General features: G+C 45.2%; 1 protein-coding gene across 1 annotated transcript; it reads right to left on the reverse strand.

Moving 5' to 3' along the window:
- Positions 1-7,372: 7,372 nt before the first annotated feature.
- On the reverse strand, positions 7,373-18,673 carry LOC117885467 (olfactory receptor 6C4-like). The gene is made up of 4 exons (XM_034786769.1): positions 18,627-18,673; positions 11,102-11,353; positions 8,528-9,179; positions 7,373-7,393 (listed from the first exon to the last, which is right to left on the reverse strand). The coding sequence occupies exons 1-4, from the start codon at positions 18,671-18,673 to the stop codon at positions 7,373-7,375; spliced, it is 972 nt and encodes a 323-aa protein (XP_034642660.1).
- Positions 18,674-21,105: the final 2,432 nt, after the last annotated feature.

Here is a 21,105-nt window from a genome sequence, read left to right on the forward strand (position 1 = left end):
GAATGACCAGATCCATGGGTCAGACCCATCGTCCATCTAGCCCAGTATCCTGTCTCTGAATGTGGCCATCACCAGATGTTTCAGAGGGAGGTGTGAGAAACCTCACAGCAGCCAGATGTGGGATAACTTGCTCCTCATGAAGGACTCTGTTACTTAGAGGGTGAAAGCAGGAATTTTTATATCCCTGCCAAAACTAAACCTGCCCTTTTTACCATTAACTATTCTAACTTTGGATATTTTTGTCGTCGATATAAATATCAAGTCCCTCTTTGAATCTTGCTAAACTCATTTTTGGTATAATTTAAGGCCAGATCAGACAATTAGGTCATCTAGTCTGACCTCTCCTGTATATTCCAGGGCATTAAATTTCACACTTTTACTTCTGTACCTTCTTGGCCTCTAATATCCTGTGGTAATGAGTTCCATAGTCTAACTGTTGTATGAACAAGCATTCCCTTTTGTCAGTTTCTGCATTTGCCACTTTCAATCTCATTGACGTCCCCCTTCTGCTTGTGTTAAGAGACAGTGAGAACAGAAATACCTGATTTGCCTTCAGTATTTTATTGCCTTTCATCATGTCCTAAGAACATAAGAGAACATGAGAGTGGCCATATTGGGTCAGACCAAAGGTCCATCTAGCCCAGTATCCTGTCTTCCGACAGTGGCCAGTGCCAGGTGCCCCAGAGGGAATGAACAGAACAGGGAATCATCAGGTGATCCAGCCCCTGTCGCCCATTCCCAGCTTCTGGCAAACAGAGGCTAGGGACACCATCCCTGCCCATCCTGGCTAATAGCCATTGATGGACCTATCCCCCATGAACTTATCTATATCCCCTCTTCTCTGTCTCCTATCTATGGTTAACAATCCCAGTCTTTCCAATCTGTCATCATATGAGAGTTTTCCCATGCCCCTCCATTCGATAGTATTCTTTTTGGGATGGGCGGACAAGCACTGTGAACAGTACTTCACAATGCAGATAGGCAGCTCTGGACAGGCCAATCCACACTGTAGCATCACTAATTCTGTGTAGAGATTGTGCTTTCAGAGTAGGGTGTGCAAAGTGCAGTCATTGGGTCCGTCTACATTTATGGCAGCACGGAGAGTGCAGACACCGCGGGTCCAGCTGGACTGGATATAAATAGCCGTGTAGATGGCGAGGCACGGCTTGTGTGAGTAGAAAAGAGTTTCCTACATGCATGAACCTCAGGGTATGTACCCGACACAGCTCTCTAGATGCCCAAGTCATGTTTCCCACTCTACACTGCTATTTTCCATGCTGTAGTGTCTCACTGCCTCCCCACAGCTTTTCACTGCGGCTTATAGTTAGGTGAGTAGTGCCTGTACTCTCCACGCCACCATAGCTCTAGCAACAGATTCATAGCAGGTTGTAAGCCTAGAAGGGACCATTCGGTCACCCAGTCTGGCTTCCTGGCTAACAAAAGCCGTAGAATTGTTTCCCCTTACTCCTGTATTGAGCCCAATAACTTGCATTTGACTAAAACATCTTCCAGAAAGTCGTCCAGTCTCGTCAGGAGATGGAGAATCCACCACCACCTTTGGTAATTTGTCCCGGTGTGAAAAGCATTGTGCCCTAGCTCTGATTTGAGTTGGTCTGGCTGTAACATGCAGGCAATGGTTCTTCTCATGCCTTTCTCCAGCAGGTGACAGAGCCCTTGTAGTGTCTGGTATTTGTTCCCTCTGATGGTACTTGTACACCAGAACCAAGCCATGTCGGTGCTTCTCAAATGAAGTTTTGTCTGTGTGGACCAGACCTCAGACTCAGACAATTTTTCCCAAATATCCCATCAGCTTCCTTTGTCACCTTGGGAAAGTCATTCAATCTGTCTGTCAATGGGGCCAGATCCCCGGTGGGGTAAATCAGTGCAGCAGCCCTGAAGATGGTGGAGTTATGCTGATCGACACCAGCAGAGGGTCACATAATCCTTTGGCAATGGGGTCAAATATCTCAGAAATAGCCTCTCATCTGGATCTCGGGGTATGCTGGTGCCCAGCCCGGAGGTTAAGAATGATTAGTGGGTTAGTAGGATTCCCAGGTCTATTCCCTGGGCTCTTGGCTAATGATTACAACTCAGTGATGTTCATTTAAATTGTTCCCCTGAGAAGACGGAAGTGATTAGCTCCTATTATGTGCTGGGTAAGCTAGAGGAACCAGCTTCAGATGAAGGCCTGTCATCCTTAGCAGGAAACACAAGTGCCATTTTCTATATGAAGAGGACAGATTTCTTCAGTACAGGCCACCAGTGACCTTAGGACCACTGTAGAAGGCTGTATGCTCATCGTGTGTTGTTAGCAAGCAGAGTCCAGGAGCATTGCATAGAATAAACAGCATTAGCTAGACTTATTCTGTTATTCTTACTACACCTCAGCATAAACCAGGAGTGATTCTGCTCAGGTTAGATGGGCTCATGTTCTTACTCACTCCAGTGTTATTCAGGAGTCACTCCCCTGGAGTCAATGGGGCCTGTTCTGTCACGCTGGTGTGAATCAGGAGTCACTCCACTGGAGTCAATGGGGCCTGTTCTGTCATGCTGGTGTCAATCAGGAGTCACTCCGCTGCATTCAGTGCAGCTGATTCCCCTTTCATTCACCCTGATGTCACCCAGTGGTAACACCAAAGGAATCAGTGGAGCTGTGACGCTGTCAGTAGTGTAAACGAGAGGCAAATCGGCCTTACTCTTACTTCTAGTTCACAAGCGTTAGCTTTGGAGCAGCAACGTAAGACTAGGGAGGCTGGATCAGACCAAGGGCCTATCTAGCAGCGTCTTCTGTCTCCAGCCACGGCTGGAACCAGCTGCTTCAGGGGAGGAGGTAAGCAAGCCTGCAGTGGGTAGTTACGGGATAATCCGCCCACGTGGGACATTTCTTCCTAAAAATAAACAAACAAAAAAATCCATAACATTATAGCAAATGTTTGACAAAAAAAAAAAGAACAAAACCACAACCTAATATACATGAAATATTTTCATAATCCCCTCCCAAAATTATTTTAATAAAACAACCTTTACTTTTTTGTTAAAAATTGAGCAGTTCCACTGACCTGCTAGGTGACCTTGGGAAAGTCACTTCCTGCTCTGCATCAAAGGTTCCCCATCTGTAAAGTGGGGGTGCTGACACTGACCTCCCTAACCCTGACCGTAACCTGATCAGGGGCGGCTCCAGGCATCAGCATACCAAGCGCGTGCCTGGGGTGGCAAGCCGCGGGGGGCGGCCTGCCGGTTGCCATGAGGGCGGTAGTCCGGCGGCTTTCAGCGGCAATTCGGAGGCGGGTACGCCGAAGGCCCGGCACCAGCGGCCCTCCCACAGGCATGCCGCCGAAGGCTGCCTCACTGCCGTGCTTGGGGCGGCAAAATACATAGAGCCGCCCCTGACCCTGATATTGACCTCCTTTGTACGCAGCACTTTGAGACCTACTGACGAAAAGCTCCAGTTACAAGCTCAGCGATATCGTGTGATACTAAAGCTGGTGGGGAAAAAAAATAAAAAACTTGTGCTTTGAATAAGCTGTTGGGAATGTTGGAGTTGTTACTGGGAAATGTTTTGAAAGTGACCTACTTTTGTTTTTTTGTTTTTTATATACTTAAAAAAATCATTATTTTCCTTCTGAAAATTATCAAAAATGTTTTCAGTAAACTAATAATTTCCATAAGGCATTCTATATTGTTTAAGGCCATATCTATATAAAACCATGAACATTTTCATTAAAAACAGGTCATTTTAAACAAAAATGTTTTCATTCCACTCATTTCAAGTAGCTCTACTAAATACTAAAGCTGGCTGAAAATGAAAATCTGTATTTTGACAAAAATATTGAGGATTTTGAAGTTCTTTTAGTTGAGTAGAGATTGAAATGGGCCATTTTCTGTGATTTTTAAAAAAACTAGCGGTGATTCTTTTGTAGTTGAATTTCTTTTTTGAAACATGGGTTTTGGTAACCAATTTCAGTAAGCAGTATATTAAAGAAGGCAGTGCATTGTTCATGGAAAAATCCAACTTTCTCTTTGATGAAAGACCGTTCTTTGACCAGCTGTGCGAAATAATGCTGAAGGAGGAAAAGAGATTTTTCAGGCATGACAGCTGATTTTACATGTGAAATGACACGGTGTAGCAGAATGGACGAATAAGCCACCCAGGATAGCGTAAGGGAAAGGAAGTGAGAGAGATTGATTAACAAATCAATAGCATCAATCATTAAAAAAGGCTACACTTTCACTGACTCCAACCAGTGACGGACTCTGTGAATGATTCTTCCATGTGGGCTTAATCTCCAAGTGATGGACAAACCATTAGGCATAGATACCGTCCTTTCTGCAGAGAATGTAACCCTGAGTCAAATTCACTCCTCTGACGAGGCCTACTTCCCTCTTGGCCCCCTACGTCCATTGGGAAGCCTGGTGTGAAGTCAATGAGCATCTGGGTTCACTTCATTCTTGTGCCTTTGGGTTTTCAGTCTCAAAGCCTAAGGGACTCAGAAAATCTCCTGCCATTGGCATCCTTTGACTTGTTTGTTCCTCAGAGCATAGATGGAGGGGTTAAACAGCTGAGTTGCCCCAGTGTACAGAAAGGACACAACTTTGTCAAAATCCTGCCTGCCCCGCAGAGCTGGTGGGATTTACCTGGAGATGATCTGCTGTGCAATACCCGCAACCATGAGATGGGCAGAGCAGGGGGAAAAGGCCTTTTTCCTGCCTGTAGAGGTTGGGCTGCACATGACAGTGCAGACGATGGTGACCATCAATGTGCTATAAGTACAGCTGTCACCAAGGCCACTACTTCAGTGATCCCCGTGTCTGTGCAGGAGAGTTGGAGCAACGGGGCTGTATCACAGTAGAAGTGGTTTATGATGTTTGGGGCCACCAAACATCAAGCGAACAAAAGAAGGATGGTAGGAAACACCAGTAGGAAACTCACCAGCGAGCAACCAAGCACTGACTGGAGGCAGACTCTGTTGCTCATGCTGGTGATGTAAGGTCATGGGTTGCAGATAGTCAAACATCTTCCCTCTGAGATGGATATCTACCAACTATGGGCACTTTGAGAAATTCTGTTCAGGCAACTGAACCAAGCAGAGACTCCCAAATGAGTACGATAGATAGATAGATAGATAGATAGATAGATAGATGGGGTGTAAGGGGATAGATAGATAGATAGATAGATAGATAGATAGATAGATAGATGGGGTGTAAGGGGATAGATAGATAGATAGATAGATAGATAGATAGATGGGGTGTAAGGGGATAGATAGATAGATAGATAGATAGATAGATAGATAGATAGATAGATAGATAGATAGAGGGTGTGTATGGGGATAGATAGATAGATAGATAGATAGATAGATAGATAGATAGATAGAAGGGGTGTATGGGGATAGATAGATAGATAGATAGATAGATAGATAGATAGATAGATAGATAGATAGATAGATGATGGGGTGTATGGGGATAGATAGATAGATAGATAGATAGATAGATAGATAGATAGATAGATAGATAGATAGATAGATAGATGGGTGTGTGGAGATAGATGATTAGATAGAGGGGGTGAATGGGCATAGATAGATAGATGATTAGATTAGATAGTCAATGGGACGTAAGCTCTGAACTGCCTAAGTTACGACTGAAAGTGGACTTAGCCACACCTAAATCACAAAGGGCCAGAGTTTTAAAGGTACTCAAGGAGCCTAACTACTGTTGATTTCAATGAGATGTAGGTGCCTAACTATCTCTTAAAAACTCTGGTCCTTAGACATTCCAGCACTGAGCAGAGCCCACCTAAAGACCTTTACCAGTCGGTGCCTTTATCAGTCTGTGACTCAGTTCCCCATCTATAAATCGGAGAAAATGATGTTGCCTTTCCTGAAAAAGGGCACTATGAATATAAATCCATTCATCTTTCTCAGGTGCTCTAATGCTATTACCTCCATGGATTTGAGAATCTCAGGCTAAATGGATGAATCACTAATGCCATTCTGAGATGGAGAACTGAGAAACAGAATGGTAGACTTAGCATTTGGAGAGGAGTCGGTGACCCATCACCCACTGGATTTCAGTGGATTTGGGCACTGTACTGCTTTTGATAATTCAAAGTAAAGAAACTTAAGCCAAGCCACACAAGGATTCTGAGGCAAAGCTGGGTTCAAACCAGCTCCCCTGACAACCATCCCATTTTCTTAACCCTAAGAACGTCCTTCTGTTTCCACTGATAGAAATGAACTACTCAGCATGAGTAATGGCAGGATACTAACCACAGACCTTCAGCGCAGACATTTGTCACTTCCTGGGTATGTAAAATCTGGGCCCTGATTCAGAAGGTGAGATCTGAGCACACTTTACCATATTGGGCCCCTAGGTGAGCTGGGGTTTAGGTGTCCGGACACCTAGAGTGGGATGTGGTGTGCATGTGAATATTCACTCTGGATCTTTTTAAGTGCCTGAATATCTTTCAAAATGTGGCCCTGAGACGTGACGCTCGGGAATTTCAGAGGCGCCCAAGGGAATCTGGCACTTATTGGATTCCATTGAGATGTGGGCACCTAGGATTTCTTTTGGTTTCTTTTGGAAAATCCCAGATTCAGGGCCAGATTGTTAGAGGTCTTTATAGGCCGAACTTCCTTTTATATCAATAGGAATTCAACACCTAAATACCTTTTAAAAACTGGGCCTAAGTGACTTGCCAAGGTAAATACGGAAGAAGTCAGAATTGAACAAATGTCGATTTCCCCCTCCCCCAAAGACTGAGTCCTTCCCCCCAACACCACCCTTCCTCTTTGGAATGGGGGGTTACCTACCAAGGAGCCCAAAGACCCCATAACCAAAGAGGCAGTAGATCTTGGGATGAAGCTGACGGGAGACCCAAAAGAAGGAAGTGTATTGCAAATACCAACATATGCAGTAAGTTTATTGTTTAACCACATCAAATGTTATAGCTGTACACCTGTCCGGACAAAAGGACGTGTTTAGCCTTTGTCCAGGAGCGCAATATTGATGCTGTTGCAGAACATCACCCACTGCTTCCCGAAGGAGAGATTTTCTGTTCTTCCTCTTCTCAGTCACCTTCTATTGGGGAAACTTTCTGAAGCAAGACAAGGGCGATTATCAAAGGGGCAAAGGAAAATTTGCACCCAACTCCTATTGCTAGTTGAGCACCTGGAGTAAGATTCTGCTTACACACGTCAATGGTAAAACTCTGAATTCAGTGGAGCTGGGATTTCACCCCCACCTCCCTCCCTCTGTAACTTTGAAAATATCCACTGCCAAATCAAGGAGGAAACAAATAATTTCTTCCCATTCCACTGCCAGCATTTCTGTCATAGAAATTGATACATTCATAGCCTTTAAGGGCAGAAAGGCACATTCAATCATGTAATCTGTTCTCCTGTACAGGACACACGACAGAAGCGCACCCAGTTACACCTGTATTGACCACAATAACTTGTTTGACTGAGGGCAGGTCGTCTACTGCTTAAGTCGATCTAACTTATGTCACTTGGGGGTGTGAAAAAGACTCCCCCTGAGTGACGCAAGTTACAGCAACCTAAGTGCTGTCCGCCCCAGCGCTATGTCAGTGGGAGATGCTCTCCTGATGACATTGCTTCCATCTCTTGCAGAGGTGGAGTAATTATGCTGGTGGGAGAGCGCTCTCCCATCGATATAGAGCATCTTTGCCAGACGTGCAGCTGTGCCGATGTAGTGCTTCTAGTGTAGACCTGCCCTAAATCAAAATATCCCAGAAAGGCATGTGGTCAAGACTTGAAAACAGCGAGTGAGAGAGAGAGAATCCACCACTTCTCGTGGTCGTTTTTTCCAATGTTAAAGAGAGAGGTCTTATTTCTCATTTGCATTTGTCTGGCTTCAACTTCCAGCCCTTGGTTCTTCTTCTGCCTGTCTCCACTAGATTCAGAAACACTCTGCCATCTGGTATTTTCTCCCCATGAAGGTACTTGTATATCATGAACAAGTCAACTCCTAATCTTCCTTGTAATAAATTCAATAGATTGAGTCTCTTATGTCACATTATAAGGCGTCTACCCATTTCTAAGATCTACTCTACAAGGCCTGCATTGTCTTTTGTGTAATGTACAATGGCCTGTGAAATGGGGTGCTGATCTCCGTTGGGGTCTTTAAGCATTGCTGCAACAATACAAGGTGTGGTAAGAAGCAGACCAGGGTAGTGGAGGCCAGGTAACCAATAGAACAGGATGTGCCCATGTCTTAGCCATTCAGTAGAAGAGATAAGCCAGGACAGGCTTTCGCCAAAAGCAAAAGCAGAACTAGACTCTATGAATATCCATTTAATTCTTCTATTGATTGCGTGTCTATACAGTGACCAGAATAGTAGGTGTTGACTAGCTACCCTGGATACATTGGTTCCAAAGTGCAGCGTCTTACATAGCACTCATGACACACCTAGGCCCATTGTAAGGTTCGAATGAAATCAAAGATATTCACTTTACTCTTGCATCTTCCGATTTTAATTTTTTCAGGCCCGATTCGGATGCTTAAAACATACCCTGTCACAAGCATCCTTCAGGGCCTGTTTGACATGTTCATTCCTGAGAGCATAGATGTAGGGATTAAACAGCTGGGTGACCACCGTGTAAAGAAAGGACATAACGTTGTCAAAGTCCCACCCACCGCGCTGACTTGGTCGGATGTACCTGAAAATGGAGCTACTGTACAATATCACCACAACCGTGAGATGAGTGGAGCAGGTGGAAAAGGCCTTTTTCCTGCCCATGGAGGATGGGATGCGCATGACAGTGGAGATGATACAGCCATAGGAGATGATGGTGACCGTCAACGTGCTGAACAGCGTAAGAACAGCTGTCACCAGGGCCACTAATTCAATGATCCCTGTGTCTGTGCAGGAGAGTTGGAGCAATGGGGCTGTATCACAGTAGAAGTGGTTTATGATGTTGAGGCCACAGAACGGCAAGCGGACAAAGAGAACGGTGGTAGGAAGCACCAGTAGGAAACTCACCAGCCAGCAGCCAAGCACTAAGTAGAGGCAGACCCTGTTGCTCATTACAGTGATGTAATGTAGCAGGTTGCAGATAGCCACGTAACGATCAAAGGACATTAAAGCCAGGTGGAAAAACGTAGAGGAGCCCAGGAAGAAGAAGAAAAATGACTGAAGTAAACAAGGTTCCAGAGTAACAGCCGTGTTAGTCTGTATCCACAAAAAGAAGAACAGGAGTACTTGTGGCACCTTAGAGACTAACAAATTTATTAGAGCATAAGCTTTCGTGGACTACAGCCCACTTCTTCGGATGCATATAGAATGGAACATATATTGAGGAGATATATATACACACATACAGAGAGCATAAACAGGTGGGAGTTGTCTTACCAACTCTGAGAGGCCAATTAATTAAGAGAAAAAAAAACTTTTGAAGTGATAATCAAGCTAGCCCAGTACAGACAGTTTGATAATAAGTGTGAGAGTACTTACAAGGGGAGATAGAGTCAATGTTTGTAATGGCTCAGCCATTCCCAGTCCTTATTCAAACCGGAGTTGATTGTGTCTAGTTTGCATATCAATTCTAGCTCAGCAGTCTGTCTTTGGAGTCTGTTTTTGAAGTTTTTCTGTTGTAATATAGCCACCCGCAGGTCTGTCACTGAATGACCAGACAGGTTAAAGTGTTCTCCCACTGGTTTTTGAGTATTTTGATTCCTGATGTCAGATTTGTGTCCATTAATTCTTTTGCGTAGAGACTGTCCGGTTTGGCCAATGTACATGGCAGAGGGGCATTGCTGGCACATGATGGCATATATCACATTGGTAGATGTGCAGGTGAACGAGCCCCTGATGGTATGGCTGATGTGATTAGGTCCTATGATGATGTCACTTGAATAGATATGTGGACAGAGTTGGCATCGGGGTTTGTTACAAGGATAGGTTCCTGGGTTAGTGGTTTTGTTCAGTGATGTGTGGTTGCTGGTGAGTATTTGCTTTAGGTTGGGGGGTTGTCTGTAAGCGAGGACAGGTCTGTCTCCCAAGATCTGTGAGAGTAAAGGATCATCTTTCAGGATAGGTTGTAGATCTCTGATGATGCGCTGGAGAGGTTTTAGTTGGGGGCTGAAGGTGACAGCTAGTGGTGTTCTGTTATTTTCTTTGTTGGGCCTGTCTTGTAGGAGTTGACTTCTGGGTACTTGTCTGGCTCTGTCAATCTGTTTTTTCACTTCAGCAGGTGGGTATTGTAGTTTTAAGAATGCTTGATAGAGATCTTGTAGGTTCTTGTCTCTATCCGAGGGATTGGAGCAAATGCGGTTATATCTTAGAGCTTGGCTGTAGACAATGGATCGTGTGGTGTGTCCTGGATGGAAGCTGGAGGCATGTAGGTAAGTGTAGCGGTCAGTAGGTTTCCGGTATAGGGTGGTATTGATGTGACCATCGCTTATTAGCACAATAGTGTCCAGGAAATGGACCGCTTGTGTGGATTGATCTAGGCTGAGGTTGATGGTGGGATGGAAATTATTGAAATCATGGTGAAATTCCTCAAGGGCTTCTTTTCCATGGGTCCAGATTCCATACCCTATACCCTAGTCCCAAGTGCCCCATTGATCTGGTCGGATGTACCTGAAGATGGCGCTACTCTACAATATCACAACAACCAGGAGGTGAGCAAGCAGCTTGAAAAGGCCTTTTTCCTTCCTGTGGTGGACGGGATGCGCATGATAGTACAGATGATACAGCCATAGGAAATGATGGTGACTGTTAAAGTGCCAGGTAAGACCACTACAGCTGCAACCAAGAGCATTACCTCAATGTGTCCCGTGTCCCTGCAGGAGAGTTGGAGCAATGCGGCTGTATCGCAGTAGAAGTGGTTTATGACATTGGGGCCACAGAACGGTAACAGCACAACCATAAATGCTGCAGGAAAGAACAAGAGAAAACTCATCACCCAGCAGCCCAGCACTAACTGGAAGCAGACTCTGCCATTCATGATGGTGCCGTAACGCAAGGGGCGGCAGATAGCCATGTAGCGGTCAAAGGTCATGACAATTCCCATGGCAAAACATAGAGGCACCCAGGAGGAAGAACAACCACAGTTGAAGGAAATAACCAGGGAGGGGAATAGATTTTCTCTCTGTCAGGAGGCTGTGGAGGAACCTGGGCATGACGACGGAGGTGAAGCAGATTTCCAAGAGGCAGAAGTTCCTGGGGAAGAAATACATGGGGGACTGAAGGCGATGGTCCCTGAGGGGGAGGGTGACAACAATGATGTTTCCCATTATGGACAGCAGGAAGACAACTAATAGAACCACACACAGGATGATGTTTAAATGACAGTTGCTGGACAAGCCCAAGAGGATGAACTCCTCCACAGTGATTCTTCATTTCTGGCTCATCTTTAAAGACAAAAACACAAACATCAAAACCAAAGTGGATAGCACCATGGGGACAGAATACGCTCAGGGGAAACTCCATGTCTAAATAGAAAACATCTCTTCAATGGGAGATGGGTGCTGTGACGTTGTGCAGTCTATATGGTTTTATAAAAAACTTGATAAGTCAATATAATGTAACTGAGATAGTTTTAGAGAAAATACGGTAATAAGTGAATGTAAGTAACTGGGATATGCCTCATGCAAAAGGTCTCTTGTAAGGTATCATTCCAAAGCTTATAATCTACTGAATGTGATCATCTGATTTGTATAAATGTACCACTCTTGTATCTAAAACTAGAAATATAAAATGTAACTCTGAGGGCCTATTGTAATTGTGTAAAGTGTGGACCATTAATGATGGTTTGGAATCTTGATGACTCCCATTGTCTGCAGATGGCTGTATTTACCTGTGAGTCTTTCTGTATATGTGTGTGCTGGCAAGTGAGTAATGAAGTCTTGCAGTGACATGTGATCATGTCACCTGAACTGGAATCCATCTTTAACCTGGTGCTTTTCCAGTGAGGGGGGGTGGAAACCCAGAGAGACAAAGAGTTCCCGCCTTATGCAAAAGATATATAAAGGGGGGAAGAGAACAGAGAAAGGAAGAAGCCATCATGAAGAATCCCCTAGCTACCACCTGAGCTGCAACAAGAGCTGTACCAGGGGAAAGAATTGTGCCCAGGCCTGGAAGGTGTCCAGTCTGAGAAAAACTTACTGAAACATCTCTGAGGGTGAGATTATCTGTATTTAGTTTGATTAGGCATAGATTTGCGCATTTTATTTTATTTTGCTTGGTGACTTACTTTGTTCTGTCTGTTACTACCTTGAACCACTTAAATCCTACTGTCTGTATTTAATAAAATCGCTTTTTATTTAGTAATTTACTCAGAGTATGTATTAATACCTGGGGGAGCAAACAACTGTGCATATCTCTCTATCAGTGTTATAGAGGGCGAACAATTTATGAGTTTGCCCTGCATAAACTTTAAACTTTATGCAGGGTAAAACGGATTTATCTGGGTTTAGACCCCATTGGGAGTTGGGCATCTGAGTGCTAAAGACAAGCACGCTACTGCGAGCTGTTTTCAAGGTAAACTTGCAGCTTTGGGACAAGTGATTCAGACCCTGGATCTGTGTCTGGAGCCAAACAGGAGTGTCTGGCCCAGCAAGACAGGGTGCTGGAGTCCTGAGCTGGCAGGGAAAACAGAAGCAGGGGTAGTCTTTGCACATCGGGTGGCAGCTCCCAAGGGGGTTTCTGTGATCCAACCCGTCACAGGTGCCCAGCAGACTTGGGTTCTATGAAAAGATCCTGACAGAGAAATTAGAACCGAGCAGAGGATCTCAGAGGACAATCACTGAGAATTGCAAAGAGGGAGGGAGAGAGAGAGCTGGAGGGGAAGGAAAAATGAAAATATTTTCTTTTTTAAAACCATACATTTTTACTTTTTTTTCATAGAAACACAGATTATAAACCTAGAGGGCACCATTCTGATAATCTAGTCTGATCTCCTGTATGACACAAGCCAGAGACCTTTCCCTGAATTAACTCCTGTTCTGCACCTCCTTTCGAAAAGCATCACTTTATCATTTTAAAAAATGTGATGGTGGAAAATCCACCACAAAGCTCAGAAAGTTGTTTCAATGATGAAATGCCCTCACTGCTAATTTTTATTTGTTTGTGTTCTTTCCATGTCATTGATGAAAATATTTAAAAGTACATGACCAAGAATCGACCCCAGTAAAAACATACCCGCTCAGTGATGATTGCCCTGATACATTTCCATTTGGAGTCCTTTCACTTAGACACTGTTTAATCCATTTAATGTGTGCTGTGTTAATTGTGTATCATTCTAGTTTCTTAATCACAATGTCAAAAATCTAATCAAAAATAGTATCTGTCTTTAGAAAAGGGGAAGAAAGGAACATGGGGAATTATAGACCAGTCAGCCTAACTTTGTTACCTGGAAAGATACTGGAACAAATTTTTAAACGATCAAATTTAAAGCACTTAGAGGATAATGGGGTTTTAAGTAACAGCCAGCATGGATTTGTGAAGAACAAATCATGCCATACAAATCTAATGTCCCTTGGCACAGTTACTGGCCTGGTGGATAGTTGGGAACCTCTAGATGTGATATATCCTGATTTTAGTTAATGCTTTTGACACAGTCCCACATGACATTCTCACAGGCAAATTAGGAAAATGTGGTCCAGATGAAATATAAGGTGGGTGCAAAATTCATTGAAAGACTATACTCAAAGCACAGCTTTCAGTGATTCACTGTCAAAGTGGGAGGACCTAGCCAGCAGACTCCCACGACAGTGTGTCCTTGCTCTGATACTTTTCAATATTTTCATTAATGACTTAGATAATGGAGTGGAGAGTAGGCTTATTACATTTGTGGATGACACCAAGCTGGGAGGGGGACAGGATTAGTATTCAAAATGTCCTCTCCAAATTGGAGAGGGATAGCTCAGTGGTTTGAGCATTGGCCTGCTAAACCCAGCATTGTGAGTTCAATCCTTGAGGGGGCCATTTAGGGATTTGGGGATTGGTCCCCCTTTGAGCAGGGGGTTGGACTAGATGACCTCCTGAGGTCCCTTCCAACCCTAATAATCTGTGAAATGTACAAGTTGAAATTCAATAAAGACAAGTAGAAGGTACAACACTTAGGAAGAAAAAAAAATCCAATGCACAACCCCAAAATGGGGACTCTCTGGCTAAGAGATGATACTGCTGAAAAGCAGGTAGGGGTCAGAGTAGATCACAAATTGAGCATGAGCCAATAATGTGATGCTGCTGCAAAAAAAGGCTAATATAATTCTGGGGTGTAATAATATAGTGGTGTTGCTGTAAGACTTGGGAGGTAATTGTCCCACTCTTCTTGTCACTCGTGAGACCTGGGCTGAACTACAGTGTCCGGATCTGGATGCCTCACTTAAAAGAAAGATGTGGAGAAATTGGAGAGAGTCCAGAGGAGAGAAACCAAAACGATACAAGATTTAGAAAACCTGACCTATGAGGAAAGGTTAAAATAAACAAGGCCTATTCAGTTTTGAGAAAAGAAGACTGAGGGGAGACTCGGTAACAGTCTTTAAATATATTAAAGACTGCTCTAAAGAGGACAATGACCAGTGGTTCTTCATAGAATATCAGGGTTGGACGGGACCTCAAGAGGTCATCTAGTCCAACCCCCTGCTCAAAGCAGGACTAATTCCCAACTAAATCATCCCAGCCAGGGCTTTGTCAAGCTGGGCCTTAAAAACCTCCAAGGAAGGAGACTCCACCAGCTCCCTAGGTAACGCATTCCAGTGCTTCACCACCCTCCTAGTGAAATAGTGTTTCCTAATATCCAACCTAAACCTCCCCCACTGCAACTTGAGACCATTGCTCCTTGTTCTGTCATCTGCCACCACTGAGAACAGCCGAGCTCCATCCTCTTTGGAACCCCCCCTCAGGTAGTTGAAAGCAGCTATCAAATCCCCCCTCATTCTTCTCTTCTGCAGACTAAACAATCCCAGTTCCCTCAGCCTCTCCTCATAAGTCATGTGCTCCAGACCCCTAATCATTTTTGTTGCCCCCCGCTGGACTCTTTCCAATTTTTCCACATCCTTCTTGTAATGGGGGGCCCAAAACTGGACACAGTATTCTAGATGAGGCCTCACCAATGTCGAATAAAGGGGGAACGATCACATTCCTCGATCTGCTGGCAATGCCCCTACTTATACAGCCCAAAATGCCGTTAGCCTTCTTGGCAACAAGAGCACACTGTTGACTTATATCCAGCTTCTCGTCCACTGTGATCCCTAGGTCCTTTTCTGCAGAACTGCTTCCTAGCCATTTGGTCCCTAGTCTGTAGCAGTGTATGGGATTCTTCCGTCCTAAGTGCAGAACTCTGCACTTGTCCTTGTTGAACCTCATCAGATTTTTTTTTGGCCCAATCCTCTAATTTGTCTAGGTCCCTCTGTATCCGATCCCTACCCTCTAGTGTATCTACCACGCCTCCTAATTTAGTGTCATCTGCAAACTTGCTGAGAGTGCAGTCCACGCCATCCTCCAGATCATTAATAAAGATATTAAACAAAACCGGCCCCAGGACCGACCCTTGGGGTACTCCGCTTGAAACCGGCTGCCAACTAGACATGGAGCCATTGATCACTACCCGTTGAGCCCGACGATCTAGCCAGCTTTCTATCCACCTTACAGTCCATTCATCCAGCCCATACTTCTTTAACTTGGTGGCAAGAATACTGTGGGAGACCGTATCAAAAGCTTTGCTAAAGTCAAGGAATAACACATCCACTGCTTTCCCCTCATCCACAGAGCCAGTTATCTCCTCATAGAAGGCAATTAGGTTAGTCAGGCATGACTTCCCCTTTGTGAATCCATGCTGACTGTTCCTGATCACTTTCCTCTCCTCTAAATGTTTCATAATTGATTCCTTGAGGACCTGCTCCATGATTTTTCCAGCGACTGAGGTGAGGCTGACTAAACTGTAGTTCCCCGGATCCTCCTTCTTCCCTTTTTTAAAGATGGGCACCACATTAGCCTTTTTCCAGTCATCCGGGACCTTCAAAAATAATGGCTAATGGCTCTGCAATCTCATCCGCCAACTCCTTTAGCACCCTCGGACTTGTGCACGTCCAGTTTTTCTAAATAGTCCCGAACCACTTCCTTCTCCACAGAGGGCTGGTCACCTTCTCCCCATATTGTGCTGCCCAGTGCAGCAATCTGGGAGCTGACCTTGTTCGTGAAGACAGAGGCAAAAAAATCATTGAGTACATTAGCTTTTTCCACATCCTCGGTCACCAGGTTGCCTCCCTCATTCAGTAAGGGGCCCACACTTTCCTTGATTTTCTTCTTGTTGCTAACATACCTGAAGAAACCCTTCTTGTTACTCTTAACATCTCTTGCTAGCTGCAACTCCAAGTGTGATTTGGCCTTCCTGATTTCACTCCTGCATGCCTGAGCAATATTTTTATACTCCTCCCTGGTCATTTGTCCAATCTTCCACTTCTTGTAAGCTTCTTTTTTGCATTTAAGATCAGCAAGGATTTCACTGTTTGGCCAAGCTGGTCGTCTGCCATATTTACTATTCTTTCTACACATCGGGATGGTTTGTTCCTGCAACCGCAATAAGGATTCTTTAAAATACAGCCAGCTCTCCTGTACTCCTTTTTCCCTCATGTTATTCTCCCAGGGGATCCTGCCCATCTGTTCCCTGAAGGAGTCAAAGTCTGCTTTTCTGAAGTCCAGGGTCCGTATTCTGCTGCTCTCCTTTCTTCCTTGTTTCAGGATCCTGAACTCGACCATCTCATGGTCACTGCCTCCCAGGTTCCCATCCACTTTTGCTCCCCCTACTAATTCTTCCCTGTTTGTGAGCAGCAGGTCAAGAAAAGCTCTGCCCCTAGTTGGTTCCTCCAGCACTTGCACCAGGAAATTGTCCCCTACACTTTCCAAAAACTTCCTGGATTGTCTGTGCCCTGCTGTATTGCTCTCCCAGCAGATATCAGGGTGATTAAAGTCTCCCATGAGAACCAGGGCCTGAGATCTAGCAACTTCTGCTAGTTGCCAGAAGAAAGCCTCGTCCACCTCATCCCCCTAGTCTGGTGGTCTATAGCAGACTCCAACCACGACATCACCCTTGTTGCTCACACTTCTCAACTTTATCCAGAGACTCTCAGGTTTTTCTGCAGTTTCATACCGGAGCTCTGAGCAGTCATACTCCTCTCTTACATACAATGCAACTCCCCCACCTTTTCTGCCCTGCCTGTCCTTCCTGAACAGTTTATATCCATTCTTCTAGTCCTACATTCATGTCCATTGTAGGACTAGAAGAAAAGGTCTTAGTCTGCAGCTAGGGAGATTTAGATTTGATATTAGGGAAAAGGTTCTAACATGAGGTATAGTTAAGTACTGGAATACGTTACCCCAGGAGGTTGTGGTATTTCAGAGCAGGTTAGTCAAAGATCTGTCAGGGAGGGTCTAGGCATACTTAATTTTGCCTCAGTGCAGGGATCTGGACTAGATGACCTCTGAAGGTCCCTTCCAGCTCTTCCTTTCTGTGACTCTGTGTCATTCTGTACCACCTCAAATTCCTTACAGAAGTCGGAGATTATCACCTCTATCAATCAAACTTCTAATCACATCCAAAAAAATTCCAATTACTTTTACAGAATTTCTTTTCCATAAGCCCATGCTGATCGGAATTAGTTCTATTGCCCTCCTTTAATTCTATATTAATCAAATCCCAGATTAGCCGCTTTGTCATTGTGCTCAGGATTGATGTCAGGCTCACATTCTCGTCCACCCCAAAGAACTTTCCTAGCAATTATCTGTCCTATTACACCCCACCCTGAAATCAGACTCTACACCCAATGGTAAGTTGTCTGTGTCTTTCTGCTCAAGGGATAGGTGGCAAGATAGACAGCTCTGCTGCCACTGAAGATAACGTCATTGGTTTTCAAAGTCCTATAGAAGTGAATGGGAGATGCTCATGTTTCTCTGTGAGCTATTGCTTCAGGCTGGTTTTGGATTCAGGTAGACATTGCTCTAACATGACACATGGGTTACTAATTAGGAAGGATTTATTCTAAATCCCTGGTTTCATAATTCATTCCTTTCCTGCATAGACACCCGCCTCCACTTGTATTGAATAGAAGCAAGTTAGAATGGCTAAATGTTAAAATCAGTCAGATCACCCAGCTTAGACCATCAGGATTGGATCCAGAGCTCTTCAAAGTCAATAGAGAGCTTCCCGTTGGTTCTAGTGGGCTCTGGGTCAATGCTGCTAAGATTCTGGTGTCCGTGCAGAGGGAATTACAGAGTTGGAGAACCGAGCATGAGGACACACATGTTCACCTGCAGGGATGGCTGCTTTCTGCATCACAAACAGAACCTGTCTTTTTTTTTTTCAGATAACGTCCGGTGCGCATCTCCAAACCCTTCCTCTTTCAACAATATTTCTCTAGGAGTTTGAATACACAGTGCACGACGGCCCCTTCTTCCTCTGAGGTGCCCATTTTGCATCTATTCGGTTGGGTTTACAGCGGGGGGTTGTAGAATTTTTTGCAGGGTCTTGGGCTCCAGGACTTGACCAACAAAATGAAATCAATCTTAAAGCTTCCAAATTAAATATATCCCATTAAGGGATTCCAAAGATAATGGTAGCACCGTTCTGTATCCTAAGGTGAAAGCAAGTCTCAAAGACTGATACCTTGCAAAAATCTGCAAAACCACCACATTGTTCACCTTCAAATACATATCACCAATTCCATGATAACTAGGAAACAATAAAGATTAGCATCTGCTGTGTGCTACTGTTGCTTATCAAATTTACCATAATGTTCTCAATTTTATATCTATTCTCCTGTCCCCCCAACTATTTGATTATCATATCCATGTCTATGTGTCACATTTCACCCCTATACTGGGAGAGTGACCCTCTTTGCCTAGCCCAGTGGGACTGGGATCCCAGCCAGGGGGTCTCAATCTCATAACACAAAACAAACAGATTACCCAACAAAGCTCTTCGGATCATGATTTCATTCAAAGGCCCCCAGCAATCACACCCGGTGCATTCTTACTCACACTCAGCAATGATGGAGACCTTAGAATTACATGGAACATGAACCCAACTACCTCCCAAAGCCGGCAGGTGCTGAATTGAGATGCTACAAAATAGGGCTATCTGTACAACAGGACACTGGGATAAACTTGGGTGGTCTGTCAAATAATCCCTCCTTTTTCAGGTCCCATTTATGAGTTGTAATCTCCGGTATTCTCGTCCCTCATTGCTGGGTGGGACCTCTGAGTTTACTAATGAGTTTGCTGACAACATTCAGAGAACTCACGTCTGATCCATTCTACTGAAAGTATTAGGAAAGAGCAGGACAATGTTATGTCTCTCTCTCTTCCACATGGAGAAGTCAGTGGGTTCTGTCACCATCTCCCATCTCACTTGTTTTTGTGGCAAAATACAGAAAAGTTACAGAAAACTTGGACAGAGTTAGATGCCCATATGACTGATGGTGTTGTGTTTAACGTATGAGAACAGGACTCTTGTCTACACTACGAAATTAGTTTGAATTTATAGAAGCCGGTTTTATTGAAACCGGTTGTATACAGCCGATTGTGTGTGTCCCCACATAAAATGCTCTAGGTGCTCTAGTCGGCGGACCGCGTCCACAGTACGAGGCTAGCGTCGACTTCCGGAGCATTGCACTATGGGTAGCTATCCCACAGCTATCCCACAGTTCCCGCAGTCTCCGCCGCCCCTTGGGATTCTGGGTTGAGATCCAAATGCCCGGATGATGCAAAACAGTGTCGCGGGCGGTTCTGGGTACATGTCGTCAGGCCCCTCCCTCCCCTGTCACAGCAACGACAGACAATAGATTCGCGCCTTTTTACCTGGGTTACCTGGGTTACCTGTGCAGACAACATGGAGCCCGCTCAGCTCAGCTGAGCTCACCGTCACCATATGTCCTCTGGGTGCCGGCAGACGTGGGACTGCATTGCTACACAGCAGCAGCTGCTAACTGCCTTTTGGCGGTAGACGGTGCAGTAGACTGGTAGCCTTCATCGGCGATCTGGGTGCTGGCAGCCGTGGGGCTTGCCTTTTGGCAGTAAATGGTGTATTACGACTGTTAGCCGTCCTATTACAAGTCGGGTCATCGAACGTTAGCAGAGTCTTCCCTGAGCAGCCGATTGTGCAATAGGCCTGAAGACCATCGTCATACACCGCCCCGTATTTGCTGCCAAGCACCCAGAAAGATGCTGAGGGCTATCAGTCACGCTGCACCGTCGTCTTAAGATGTAAAAAATAGATTTGCTCTGTATTCATTTGCTTCCCCCTCCCTCCGTCAAATCAACGGCCTGCTAAACCCAGGGTTTTCAGTTTAATCTTTGGGGGGGACCATTCTGTGACAGTTGTTTGTGTCTCTCCCTGATGCACAGCCACCGTTCTTGATTTTAATTCCCTGTGCCTGTACGCCATGTCGTCACTCGGCCCGCCCTCCCTCCTTCCCCTAGTCCGTCAGATACTACGTTTGCGCCACAGCTCAGAGAGCCGAGAAGCGGTTCGCGCCTTTTCTTTGAATTCTGGGTTGAGATCCCAATGCCCGGATGATGCAAAACAGTGTCGCGGGCGGTTCTGGGTACATGTCGTCAGGCCCCTCCCCCCTCGTCACAGCAACGGCAGACAATAGATTCGCGCCTTTTTACCTGGGTTACCTGTGCAGACAACATACCACGGCAAGCATGGAGCCCGCTCAGCTCAGCTGAGCTCACCGTCACCATATGTCCTCTGGGTGCCGGCAGACGTGGGACTGCATTGCTACACAGCAGCAGCTGCTAACTGCCTTTTGGCGGTAGATGGTGTAGCATGAGTGATAGTCGTGGGGCTGGCAGCCGTAGGGCTGCATTGCACCAGCCCCTTGCCAGGAGATGGTATATTGTGACTGGTATCCATCATCGTCGTATTGCAGTGGCTGTCAATCATGGCCACCTGGGCAGACATGCTACTGTTTCGATGATGATGGCTACCAGTCGTAATATACTATTTTCTGCCAATTGCCCAGTATTGTCTGCTAAGCACCCAGAAGAGGCTGAGGGCGATGCTGGGTGCTGGCGGACGCGGGGCTGGCAGACGTGGGGCTGCATTGCTACACAGCAGCAGCCCCTTGCCTTATGGCAGA

Source organism: Trachemys scripta, chromosome 12, assembly GCF_013100865.1.
Source record: "Trachemys scripta elegans isolate TJP31775 chromosome 12, CAS_Tse_1.0, whole genome shotgun sequence".
NCBI lineage: Eukaryota > Metazoa > Chordata > Testudines > Emydidae > Trachemys > Trachemys scripta.

Bases quoted from the DNA above. Each gene is read 5' to 3' on its own strand.
- LOC117885467 (XM_034786769.1), bottom strand. From the start codon at position 18,673: ATGTATTTGAAGGTGAACAATGTGGTGGTTTTGCAGATTTTTGCAAG. The intron at 11,354-18,626 runs GTATCAGTCTTT...CCAGAAATGAAG, and splicing joins GTTTTGCAGATTTTTGCAAG to AATCACTGTGGAGGAGTTCA. The intron at 7,394-8,527 runs GTATGTTTTAAG...TGTCCTGTACAG, and splicing joins TGAAGGATGCTTGTGACAGG to GAGAACAGATTACATGATTG.